The following is a 12,591-nucleotide window of genomic DNA, read 5'->3' as shown; positions in this document are numbered from 1 at the left end:
CTAACAGTAATAATTTGGAAAGCTGAAGTTGAAAATTCTCTCAGCAAAAGAAAAAATAAAAAAACAAAAATTATAAGCAACAGAGAGAGTTGTCGAGTAAAATACGGAAATAACCTTCACAGTGAGACGTTGCAAGGCTTTCGAGACGAGGGTAAAATGGGTAATACGGATCAGGTGGGATTGCGCGTGGATTGAGGGGATCTATGTTTGGGACAGTTTTATCTTTATCACTCTCTAACCAAACGGTCCAAAACACATGCAGTGTCTCGTCCTTTTTTTACTTTTCTTTTTCTTGTTTTTGGAATCGCTTAAGACAAATTTTAATGTCCTTAGAAATATGTATAGTATCGATCAAATCCTGTAGTTCTAAATGAAATCTCGTCTCTGACAGTATTCATTGAGTTATAAAAAATCCCATGAGTTTATTCAAAATGTAACTCGTATATATGTAATATTTAAGGTTAATTGTTATTACTTGTGTACGTAATTTTGTTATAACTAGCTATCTTTTTAAAATATTGGTTCTATATAAATCTATGTAAAAATGATGGTTTCTTTAGATTCATCAGTCTTAATTAGACACATGCAGTATATAGACATTTCTCTAAAAAAAAAAAAAATTTTAAAAAAAAAAAAAGAAAGATATTTCTCTAAAACGCATGCAGTTTTGTATGAACATTGATTAATCATATATATCTTCTTTGTCAACCATTGATTAATCATATCGATTTTCATTTTAAAGTTATGGCATAATCTCCAAATTATACAAGTTTCTTTTTCAAATGGTAAACCATTTGCTATATACCAATCCCGTAGGTAATGATATTAAATTTTATGTGGGTGTATTAGTTGGATACAATGTGGAATTAATGGGTGTGAATGTGGGGTGCTAACTATATGGTATCTTTATAGGTGGGGCTTGAATCTGAGCCTTCTCCTTTTCCAAAAGCACTAAGAAGAAGAAAATAAAGAAGGGTTTGAAACTTTGAACACAAAATAAACGTATCGAAACAATACAAAAGGGATAAAGCAACACACAATTCTTAAATTTTGGAGTCTCTTGTGATTCCATTCTCATCAGATTATGCTTTATTCTTTCCTCCTCACTCACATCATTTATTTTCATATTCAGAATATTTCTCCATTTAGTTCAATAAGTCTATGGTTTATTGGTCTAATGCTATGATTAGTTTGGAATGAATTAGTGTTGTAAAATTTGGCTAAATAGTGCAGAGTTTTGTAACCAATCGCCTTCTTATCGAATGAACTAAGTTCAACACTATTTTATTTAGGTTCGAGTCTAACGTAACTCTACAATTTGGCATCGATGATTTACGTTTTATTGATACGCCATAATCATCATCATCAAAATCTGTAAAAACTGTGGACCAAATAGATTAAAGATCCAGAACATCTAAATTTAAATAGAACTTGGCAGGTAACGGGATTTAAAGTGGCCCAAGTATTGCATTTATTCCTGATTTGGACCAAGCCCATCTATAATTTAGGCCCGTAATTTCCCTCTGTGCATTCTGGAACCATTTACTAAATATCAACAAGAAAATGAAGTGTGTAGGTGACTAGCTAGGTGCATTGTTATTAATTACACTCTTGTCACTACTTACATGTTTGTCAAAAATCAATTAGATTTGCAAAGATTATGCATTTCTAGCAGTTGATTTACCACTTTTTTGACGTTGTGGCCGGTAATATGAATACAAAGAAGCTTGAATATAGGCTTACCTTCTCTAGTGACTAGTAATGTAAGTATCATTAACTACTTTACTCATGTCTAATCGAGTTTTGAGGTAGACATGTATTAATATTTAATAGTGACTAGAGCTTCACCACCCTAATTTGTCAACAAGTCACAATTTAGGACACGTACAAGGTGGAAAGAATTGGACGGCGAAGCCGCAAGGTAGAAAAAAATAGAAAGAGAATAGCCTAAATGGGTCCAGATTCCAGCTAGGAAGTAAAGTGTTGTAACAATCTATCACATCAATGAATTTTTGGCACTATCAACATAAAGCACTCATTCACGTAATATCACATCCATTTCATGGAAAACAAAATCCTATTCGGATCGAGAGCAATAATAGTTGAGTAATATTAATCCACGACTTTCAACTTTCAAATTTTCAATCATCTATAATCATTATTGATGTAAGAATACGATATATTTTGAAAGGTGCACTCATATGTGGATGAGGAGCCCAAATCAAAAACGGCAGGATTTTTTTTTTTTTTTATAATTCGTAATCTGTTTCAATCGCCTTTCCGGCCAAAGAAGTAAGAATTCAAAAACGTTATTGACATGAAAATATAAATTAGTGTGAGTAAAAACATAAAACCGCATGTGATTTCTCGCTTTTGTGACCTAAATCGCAAAGCTTTTTAGGATTCTTTTAGTTTAGAGAATTGGGTGAAATCACATATCACTTATTAGGATCTAATAGATTATCCACCCACTACTCGGTCAAAGTCCACAATCATACTCTTAAAGTATAAGTCTAGCTTAAAGTAATTATCATCACAAATATTAGTCTGGTATCCAAGAAATCAGTATCCTAGTAAACGAACTTGCATTGATCCGGATCTTGACTACATTAATAAAGAATTACAATGTCTACAAAACTCATAAAGAAGATAAAACAATCATAACCAGATCAATAGCTGTAACAGACTCGTCCTAAGAGAGGATACTGCCTAAAGAACATTTCATGTTTGTAACAAAACTCAGCTCTTTCACAGTAATGTTCAATTCCAAGATTAATCCTTGTGAAGTATACAGCGATGCTTGAAACCTTTGCTTCAAAACTTGTTACAGAGCTAGCTAACGCGATTACTTGCCTTTCTTTTTACCGCCTCCTTTCTTCTTCTTTCCTTTATTCTTCTTTTTGCCTCCTTTCTTCTTTCCCTTAGACTTGATTCCTCCTCCATCACCTCCTCCTCCCAAGTTCTTCTCGATCCTACCGGGTTTCTTCATCTTGAAATCTCTGTCATTAGTACTCGAAGAACCAGAATGTAGCAAATGCCTGACATCAAGAACACCGCCTTTGAAAATCCCTACAGTTGACTTCAAGACTCTCTCTTCTGGGGTACGCTTTCTCTCTGCGGGTTTCCTACTACTACTTCCACCCCCACCAAATCTGCCAAGAATCATATTCTGAAAAAACACCCAATAACAGATGAGAAACTAGTTGTTGTTGCAAAGGAACAGAGTGGTTCATGACCTAAAAAATCACCTGTTCTAACATCTTCTCTTCTCTATCTTTCTGTTTCTTCATCTGCACTCTAGCTACACTCAGAGGTAGCCTATGCATCTTTTGAGGCTTCAATAAACAACAAAATAAAATCTCAAGAACCGACCCGCATAAAATCTTCACCGAGAAAAAAAGGTTTCGATTACTGCAAAAAAATCTCACCTTTCCACCGAGTGCAGTCACCTTCTTGTTCTCCAATGCTTTCTTATCCTTCCATGTCATATGCGAAGAGCCTTAACACAAGAACAAGTTCAGCTGAAGAAGAGTACATAAAACTTGCATAATCACAATACAATGGCGATCAAATGGAGAGAGATAAAGAGTGTTTACCAAAGAGTTCAACATCCTTCATTATCTTCCTAAAGCTCAGGTCTTGATCAACAGAACCCATGCCTTCCTTTTTCTTCTCCATTGGCTTGCGATTATACATTCTGATTTTGAATCTTCCTGAGACAAAACAATCAGGCGAGGCTTAGACAAAGAGCTTTCTATATCTTAAATTCGTTGACCTATAACAACATCCTATTCGAATTTCGATTCCGGATTCCGACTAATCTAGGTATGTAACTAATAGCTATATCATCCTAAGAGTTACATAATTTAGAGATCGAATACGAACCCAAAACCTGAGGGATCTCTGCAAAATCACGACTGGTCTCAGAGGAAAATTGAAGAAGCTTGATAGGGAGAGTGGCGCAGAGTGATTGATGAACAGTGAAAATCGATAAGGGGTTTAGGGTTTCAATGGCGGAGAGGGAAGGCTTTGTTCTTCTTTGATTTTTTTTTTGTTATTTTGGCAGAAGTAAAATCTATTGGGCTTGGTGGGCCTTTCCCTTAAAACTTTGGGCTTTTCCTATAACGTTTTCCAACTATATACAGTAAAACCTCTATAAATTAATAAAGTTGGGACCAGAAAATTTTATTAATTTAGAGAGGTATTAATTTATCGATAACTTAATAATTATTAATTTATAGAGAGATTTTACTAATTTTGTAATTTCTTAAAAAATTTCTATCTAAAAATAAAAAATTTCTTTATAAGCAATATCTTTTAAAAACTAATTACAAGTAGAAAAGTAATTATTACGTTTAAAAAACAACACAAACTTTTTTCGAATAATAGAGTCATATTTTATTAAATTTTTTCATAGAATATTTTAAATATATATCATAGTAATTCATATATGACATATATAAATTTATATCATATATATATGTATATATATATTAAGTTAAATATATATATATAAGTTTATACAATTATTAATTTATGATATAAATGGGACCATATATTTACATGAAACTTTCAAAAAAATTATTATCTTATTAATTTATCGATTTATGTCATATTTTACACTGGTCCCAACTCGGGACCGGAAGAATTTATTAATTTAGAGAGATTATTAATTTATAGAGTATTAATTTATAGAGGTTTTATTGTATGTTTTTTATACCTTTTATTAGGCCTGGGAATTCGAACCGGTCGGTTTATTCGGGTTCGGTTTCTCGGTTTTTCGGTTATTTCGGAATTTGAAAGCTGTTCCGAAACTAACCGACTAAGATTTCGGTTCGGTTCGGACACGGTTATTTAGGGTTTTGTAATTCGGTTATTCGGTTCAATCGTTTTGGGCCAAAACTGTTTTTAAAAGTGGGCTTTGTCTTTTATTTTTTGAACTAACTAGGCTTATCTTAATTGGAAACAAAAAAAAAAAAAAAAAAAAAAAAGAGAAAGATAAGCTTTTGTCTTCAACGAAGCAACCAACGGCCGACGAACCGACGAATGGAGACACCGGCGGCGAGTTCTGAAAGGCGGAGCGGGCGTATAGATCTGAAAGGCGAAGAAGATGATGATGATGATAAGCTGTTGGTGATGAATCGAAGAAGAAGAGAAGCTGTTGATAATAGATCGAAGAAGAAGAAGAAGATGTTGGTAATAGATCGAAGAAGAAGCATAAGAAGAAGGAGAAGAGAAGCTGTTGATAATAGATCGAAGAAGAAGAAGAAGATGTTGGTAATAGATCGAAGAAGAAGCATAAGAAGAAGGAGAAGTTGAAGAAGAATAAGATTATGATGATAATGAATGATTGATGATTGACGAAACTATCTAAAAAGAGAAAGAAGAAGAAGAATAGAAAGCTCTAAACGAAGAAGAAGAGCGGCTAGGGTTAATATTAGGTTAGGGTTTTTGTTTTTCGGTTAACCGTTCGGTTCAAGCGAACCGAACCGAAATTCTCGGTTAACCGAACCTAAATTAATATCTTTTCGATCGGTTTAACTCAATTAAATTGAACCAAACCGATTTGCCCAAACCTCGGTTCGGTTCGGTTCGGACAAATCGGTTCGGTTCAAATTCCCAGGCCTACCTTTTTTTTTTTGGGCAAACCAACTTTCATTATAAAGAAGTGTCGTTACATAGCAGGAGAGTTCAAAGCAGATAAAGCAGATAAAGAGGACTTGGCCAGCGCGTCAGCTAACAAGTTAGCTTCGCGAGGAACAAAGGAGAACTTAATGGATAAAAAAGAACAGCGAAGCAAGGTAATATCGTGAAGAATTCCTTGCAGCTCGTTCGAAGTGGTCTCTGTATTGAGCAGAGATATAAGGACTTGAGAGTCCGAAAAAACGATGATGGAGGTGAGTTCCATTCTAGACGCTGCGGTCAGCGCTGATTTCAGAGCTAAAGCTTCGGAAGCTAAAGCGGAGGGAGTATGGAGGCGAGTAGCCGAGCCCTGATGGATAACCCGGTGGTCCCGAGTCTTAAGAATCCATCCCATACCACAGGAGCCAGAGGAAGCGTTCCAAGCCGCATCCGTGAAGCAAAAGACGACCTCAGAACGAGGGACCAATTGCGAAGAAACCTCAGTAAGAGGAACCAGAGAAGAAGAAACCTCAATAAGAGGTAATGTTGTGGAAACAGCCTCAATAAGAGGTAAGTGTTTGAACTTATTGCCCAAAGGCGCTTGGAGCAATTGTTGAGCAAGTTGCCATTCTTTTGCTGCAGTAATGGACTTATTTAAAATTTCCGCTTCAGAGAAGGCCTGGTTTTCAAAAATTAGTCGATTTCGTGACTTCCAGAGTTGCCAAAGGATCCAATGGAACAGAGAGGTGTGAGAGAGTCCTATAGGAGGGAGGCACTGGGAGATCCGAGCCGTCTCTAACAGTTGAGCAACTGAACCAACAAGGTCTTCCCTGGGTTTCCGGTGCAGAGGAGCTAAATCCCATACCTTCTGGGCAAAAGGACATGAGAGGAGGAGATGCAGTTCTGTTTCTAAAGCTCCACATCTTTTACATGATAGATCACTGGTGATACCGCGGATAGCGAGGTTATCTCCAACCGGGAGTGCTCTGCGCTTAATCTTCCAGAGGAACATTTTCAGTTTTGGGGGAAGACGTAATTGCCAGATATTTAATTTCCAATTGAAGGACTCAGGTCCCAGAGCTCGAGAGTGAAGCTTGGACAGGACATATCCTGTTTTAGTTGAGTAGGCGCCGGATTTTTCGGGTAACCAAACCATGGAGTCCTTCTTTTTACTTGAGCTTGGGATCAGTTTGCGGATGGTGCTCTCATAGTGCGGAAGATGATGGCGAATGGCTCTTGTATTCCAATCGTTGGAGCTTGGAAGTAAAAGAGAGCTGACCTTAAGGTTATGAGCAGCCAAAGTAGGAGGACCAAAAGGGACAAGGGGCAGGGCAGTAGAAAGCCAGGGATCCTTCCAAACGTTTATTGAGTTGCCATCCCCAACTGTCCATCCTAACCCTTTCCTAAGAACCTCTCTTCCTGCCATGATACTCCTCCACCCGTGAGAGCAGGAGGAGGAGATAGAGACCTCTAGGAAGGGTTTCTCATGGCAGTATTTCCCTAGCAAAACCCTGGCGAGAAGGGATTCAGGGCAGTTCAGAATTCTCCAGCTGATGCGTCCTAGGAGGGCATCATTAAATTGTGCAATCTCTCTGAAACCAAGGCCTCCTTCAGATTTGGGAAGAGTTAGCGTGTCCCACGAAACCCAACTCATCTTACGCTTCTCTGGTTTGTCATCCCACCAAAAGCGAGTAAGAATGGATTGAATTCTTTTGCAAAGGGAGAGAGGAAGTTTGAAGCACGACATAGCGTAGAGGGGCATCGCTGCTAAGACGGACTTTAGGAGAATTTGCTTTCCCGCAGCCGAGAGGAAGCGAGAGGTCCAACTGTGAGAGCGTTGGCGGATCTTATCGACAATAGAGGTGAAGATATCCTTCTTTCGCCTACCAAAATGTTCGGGTAGTCCTAGGTACTTTCCAACTCCGCCCTCATTAACTATACCCAGCTTGGATTTAGCAGCCTCTTTAACTGAAGGAGGAGTCTTAACAGAGAAAGTAATGGCCGATTTAGTAACATTGATGACTTGGCCCGATGCTTCTCCATAGCGAGAGATAATTTCCATTAGCTTGTTGCAACTTTTAGGGTTAGACCGACAAAAGAACATCGTATCATCGGCGAAGAGAAGGTGGTTGATGGGAGGGCTACCCCGAGCCACTTTGATACCCGGTAATTGGCCACGAAGTTGCGCCCGATGACAAAGACCCGAAAGCACTTCGGTACACAAGATGAAAAGATAAGGGGAAAGAGGATCCCCTTGCCGTAAGCCTCGGGAAGGAAAAACTTGCCCTTTTGGAGTACCTTTAACTAGGAAAGAGTAAGAAACAGAGCCTACGCATGCCATGATCCAAGATGTCCATTTGTCATGAAAACCAAGACGTCGGAGGACTGCTTCTAAGAAAGGCCACTCAATTCGATCATAGGCCTTACTCATGTCAGTCTTAACCGCCATAGAGCATCGTACCTTAGCTTCCGAAGTGCGCAAGAAATGTAAGATTTCATGAGTGATTAAAACGTTGTCAGAGATAGCACGGTTAGGAACAAAGGCAGATTGATTGACGGAGATGAGAGAAGAGAGCATGGGTTGCAGCCTTTTGGTGAGGATCTTAGCTATGATTTTGTAGTGTACTGTGCACAAAGCTATAGGCCTGTAGTCGGAGACTTTCCTTGGACTAGTAACTTTAGGTATCAGACGGATGTGAGTTTCATTAAGCCTCTGGGAAAGGTAGCTTGATTCGAAGAAAAGACATATATCTCGAGAAACATCTAAACCAATGATATCCCAGAAAGACTGGTAAAAACCCGCAGAAAAACCATCCGGACCAGGCGCTTTATCTGGATGAATAGAGAACACTGCCTCCTTAATTTCAAGAAGAGAAGGGATGGATATAAGTTGCCGGTTCATATCAGTCGAGACCTTGGGAACCAGAGCTTCCTCCACAACTGAATTGGTAGAGGGTTGTCCCGCTGTGAATATGGACTGATAGTAGCAGGAGATGGTATTAGCAATCTGGTCTTCATCATGATATTCATTTCCTTGCTCATCTTCAATTACAGAGACATTGTTAATTACTCGCCTTGCTCTTGTTGCAGCATGAAAGTAAGCCGAGTTACGGTCTCCACTTTGTAGCCATTGAATCCTGCTCCGTTGTCGCCAAAACAATTCTTCATCTCTGTAAAGTTTTTCCAAGCTCGCTGTGGTTGAGGTAATGAAAGGCTGATCAGGAGTTGAAGAAGAGAGAGCAGCTTCGAGGGCTTCCTGGGCTTCCTTAATTAAACGGCTACTGTTTGCATTTTGGGCCTTAGTCCACTTAATAATATGGGCTCTGCACCGATTAATTTTCTCCAAGACAGATTCTTCATGTGGGCTTCTCCAAGATTGGCCCACTAAGGTTCGAATTTCTTCATTGTTACGAAGGCGCCGATCAAACCTAAACAGGCCCTTGTTCTTCCTCTTACAATCATCCAAGAACGTAACAAGGGGTCGATGATCAGACCCTTCGAAACGAAGGTACTCACAACGACCGGCAGGATACGCTTCAAACCAGCCGCAATTTGCCAGAGACCGATCCAAACGAGATTTAATAAAATGGTCATACCGCCAGCCTCGCCACGAGAAGTGATTCCCGGAGTGTTTAACATCCCATAGGCCATTCTGCGCCACAAAGGATCGGAAAGGGATAAAGGAGCCTTCACATCGGGCAGGACCTCCGACCTTTTCGAAATTATCAAGTGTATCATTAAAATCCCCAGTGAGTAGCCATGGGGTTGAGCGATCAGAGCCGAGATTGGAGACATAATCCCAGAATGCTGCTCTGTTTTCTGTTTGAGGGAGACCATATATAAAGGAGATGAAGAGGAGCTGATCCTTGCACTTGATTTGGGTATCGATGAGATTAGGAGAAGATTCTAAGATTTCCAGGTTAACTGCGTCCTTCCAAAATAAAGCCAAACCTCCACTTAAACCCAAAGGAGGGACAGTGAAATGATGAGTATAACCCATCCAGTTAACTACCTCTAGCACCTTGCTATCCTGATTCTTGGTCTCAGTAAGGAACAGTATGTCTGGAAAAATACTGAAGCGTATTTCTCGAAGACGACGAACTGTCAAGGGGCTCCCTATCCCTTGACAGTTCCAGCTCACCATAGCTAAGGAAGGGGGTTTGATGGGATCCGAAAATCCCCCGTACTCTTGGTGATAGCTGGGATAATGTTAATTGGTGGAGCTCTTGTTTGACCATGGTCCACTGTATCCTGACGCTCAGGTAAATCTGCCTCATTGGCAGGAGGATCCACATTAAGCTTCTTCTTGGCATTTGGTCTAGTGACGGTGCGCTTTTTCAGACTAACTCCTTGGAGAGGGCTGCGGACAACACGTCTCCTAGGGGAGGCCTTAGCTGGTTTTCTCCTCCCTGAGGTCTTAGGTTTGGTAGTAGTAGGAGCTTTTTTCCTTGGGGCTCCTTTGGGTTTTGAGGGAGCAGCTGGAGGAATTGGTCCCAATCTGAGGGAAGTGTGAATTCTGAGATCACCAGGAACCAGCGAAGAATTCTGTACATCACCAGGGAGATCTTGAGTATTATCTCCCGCATATTGAATTTCCACATCTTGGAGGTGCCCTGAACCAAACCTGGAAGTAGTGAGGAGGGAGGCTGTATGAGTGATTCGTGGGGAGATTCTTTCCAAGGCAGGTCTTCTTGAATGGGGAAGACTGGAAGGTTCACCAATTTCCAACCCTGCAGGCCTAGGAGGCGGAAGACTTGGGGGGCAGGGTAGGGGAGGGCAAGGTGGAGGCGATTGAGAATAGTGAGATCTACCGGATCGAGCAACAACCTCATAGTCAGGTTTCCGAGGAGGGCTGCGATGAATAGGGCTAAGCCTTGGTGGACTGCGCCGTGAATCAGACCTTGAGGTCTCCCTTCCTCTAGGATGGTGGGGCCTAAAATCAGCAGAGTAGGCGCTCCCAATGTCCCTTGGAGATTGGCGTCTATGACCTTGAAGAGTAAAATCTCTAGAAACAGAGTAATGACGGTCAGGAGAACGAGAACGATGCCTGACTACCTCGTCCCTCCTGGAGCGAGAGGGATTCCTTTGTGAGTGAGTAGCTCCAGAATCACGGGATGGAGAGAAGCGTCTGGTATCTCTAGCTAAGGGATACCTAGGGGAAGAGAGGCCTCTGTTTCTTCCCCCACTAGCAGCTCTGTTCTCCCGGCTTCCCACAGGTAGAGGCCTAGGAGGCGGCCTGTCCTCTCTTCTCTCTTCTTGGCGCCTGCGTTCAGAATCCATACGTTGAGCCGCCTTAAGTTGATTAATGCCGAGAGATCTAGAGACTAAAGGAAGAGGGCAGTCCTTTTTTTCATGAGAGAGTTCAAAGCAGTTGAAACAATGTTTCTCTAGCTTCTCGTACTCTAGTTCCACAGTTTTGATAGAACCATCAGGAAGCCGGATAGGCATGGACATTTCCAGAGCCGCTAGGCCATTAATAGGGACTCGGACACGACCTTCTAAGACCTCTCTCGCCTCCAGAGTACCAAGTTCCTTCCCGATAGTGCGAATAGTTTGGTCCGACCAGAAATGGAGAGGGATACCATGAATTTTGATCCAAAAGGTGATGAAGGCTGGAAAAGTGTCAGAGATAATGGGTTCCCATTGTTGTAGAATGAGCATCCAGTTCTTAAAATGATAAGGACCTCTTCGAAGAACAGACTGGAGGTCCGCTTCACTCTCAAAACGAAACTGAAAACATTCAGAACCAAGGTCTCTGCCGACAACTCTACTCTCGAGATTCCAGAGTTGAGGCATGTAGTTGACAACAGCTTTAGGCTTTTGAACTGTTGAGTTAGTGACTCTCCCTATAAGGGTAAGCTTGTTTTCCTCAATGAGCGCAGAGGTATCGCATTGGGGGATGCGGACAGGGGACCGGCGGCGAGAGCTTTTAAGGGTTCCGGCGACCCATTTTTCTTTCTCAGATCTAGTGAGGCGGCTTGCCATAGTGGGTGAGGAATGACCCAAGAAAAGAGAGTAGCTGGACGGGGTAGAGGAAGACTAGGAATGAGCTTTAAGTAAACCTGAAAGACCGAGAGTAACTCAGAAGAGGAGTGAGGCGAAGAGCTGCACACCGCAGTAAATGGTTGGTCACCACCAACCTCGAGAGGGGCTCGAAGGGAGACGGAAAGCAGTCACTGACGGGCCGGAATGCTACCGGAAAAGGACGAGGGGGTCACCGGAGAAGCCATTATGGGGAGGAAAAGGGGAAAAGTTACCATATTTGGTTAAATAAAGTAGGTGAGATCTGGAAAATTTGAAAACCCTAACTTCTTTGAGGAGTCATCGGGAGACGTGCCTGAGAGAGAAAAGTCTAGATCAGATTTTCCTTTCTACACAAGAGTCCCAGGCCTACCTTTTATCTTTTCTTTTCCATGGTTTAGCTCTCTCGTCATTGAAGCTTATTAATGATTTATTTTATCTTAATATATATTTTCAAATTTTTTGATACACTATATTTTTTTCATATCGTTCTCTTACAGTGTTACATGAAAAAGAAGAGAGAAGTAACTAGGAAGTAGTATTTATCAAATATAAAGTCTTTGTTTTCCTATTCATTATGAGTTGATTTTAGTTTATTTATTTGATAAAGAATATACGTGAATTTTTGATGGGGAAATGAATACACACATATGATACATTGCATTGGTCTTCTTCTTCTTTTTTTTTTTCTTTTGTAGTCTTCCTATTCTTATTTTTATATATTTAAATCGTTAATTTTGATGGGGAAAGGTACACACACGCATGAATACATGATACAATGAATTGGTCGGAAATTGGGGAGTTATCAGCTGTTGTCTTATACACGTACGACTACTTCTAAAATTTTTAGAAAAAATCTATTAAAATATTTAATTTTATGTATACTGTTCACACGCCGTGGGACTTCGGCCGGAAATGTTCAAGTACGAACTTGAAAAAGAGTAGAAG

At 40.5% G+C, this 12,591-nt stretch overlaps 2 protein-coding genes across 2 annotated transcripts; both read right to left on the bottom strand.

The window, feature by feature from the left end:
* Positions 1-2,568: 2,568 nt before the first annotated feature.
* LOC9316207 lies at positions 2,569-3,975 on the bottom strand. Its single transcript, XM_021027012.1, has 5 exons — positions 3,886-3,975; positions 3,597-3,713; positions 3,429-3,499; positions 3,249-3,335; positions 2,569-3,169 (listed from the first exon to the last, which is right to left on the bottom strand). Exons 2-5 carry the CDS (start codon positions 3,694-3,696, stop codon positions 2,846-2,848), a joined length of 582 nt encoding a protein of 193 aa, XP_020882671.1. The 5' UTR covers positions 3,697-3,713; positions 3,886-3,975; the 3' UTR covers positions 2,569-2,845.
* A 2,816-nt stretch (positions 3,976-6,791) lies between these two features.
* Positions 6,792-11,076, bottom strand: LOC110229322 (serine/arginine repetitive matrix protein 1-like). Its single transcript, XM_021029117.1, has 2 exons — positions 9,810-11,076; positions 6,792-6,826 (listed from the first exon to the last, which is right to left on the bottom strand). Exons 1-2 carry the CDS (start codon positions 11,074-11,076, stop codon positions 6,792-6,794), a joined length of 1,302 nt encoding a protein of 433 aa, XP_020884776.1.
* Positions 11,077-12,591: the final 1,515 nt, after the last annotated feature.

This window comes from Arabidopsis lyrata, assembly GCF_000004255.2.
Source record: "Arabidopsis lyrata subsp. lyrata unplaced genomic scaffold ARALYscaffold_4, whole genome shotgun sequence".
Taxonomy (NCBI): Eukaryota; Viridiplantae; Streptophyta; class Magnoliopsida; order Brassicales; family Brassicaceae; genus Arabidopsis; species Arabidopsis lyrata.
Note: the sequence above shows the minus strand (reverse complement) of the source record. Positions and strands in the feature narration are given on the sequence as shown.

What these genes read in the sequence shown, in the direction of transcription:
- LOC9316207 (XM_021027012.1), bottom strand. Translation starts at nt 3,696, where the DNA reads ATGTATAATCGCAAGCCAATGGAGAAGAAAAAGGAAGGCATGGGTTCT. An exon ending in TGACTGCACTCGGTGGAAAG is followed by an intron (nt 3,336 to 3,428) that starts GTGAGATTTTTT and finishes TGTTTATTGAAG; the next exon opens with CCTCAAAAGATGCATAGGCT. An exon ending in AAGAGAAGATGTTAGAACAG is followed by an intron (nt 3,170 to 3,248) that starts GTGATTTTTTAG and finishes GTGTTTTTTCAG; the next exon opens with AATATGATTCTTGGCAGATT.
- LOC110229322 (XM_021029117.1), bottom strand. Translation starts at nt 11,076, where the DNA reads ATGTCCATGCCTATCCGGCTTCCTGATGGTTCTATCAAAACTGTGGAA. An exon ending in TATCCCAGCTATCACCAAGA is followed by an intron (nt 6,827 to 9,809) that starts GTACGGGGGATT and finishes CCGCACTATGAG; the next exon opens with AGCACCATCCGCAAACTGAT.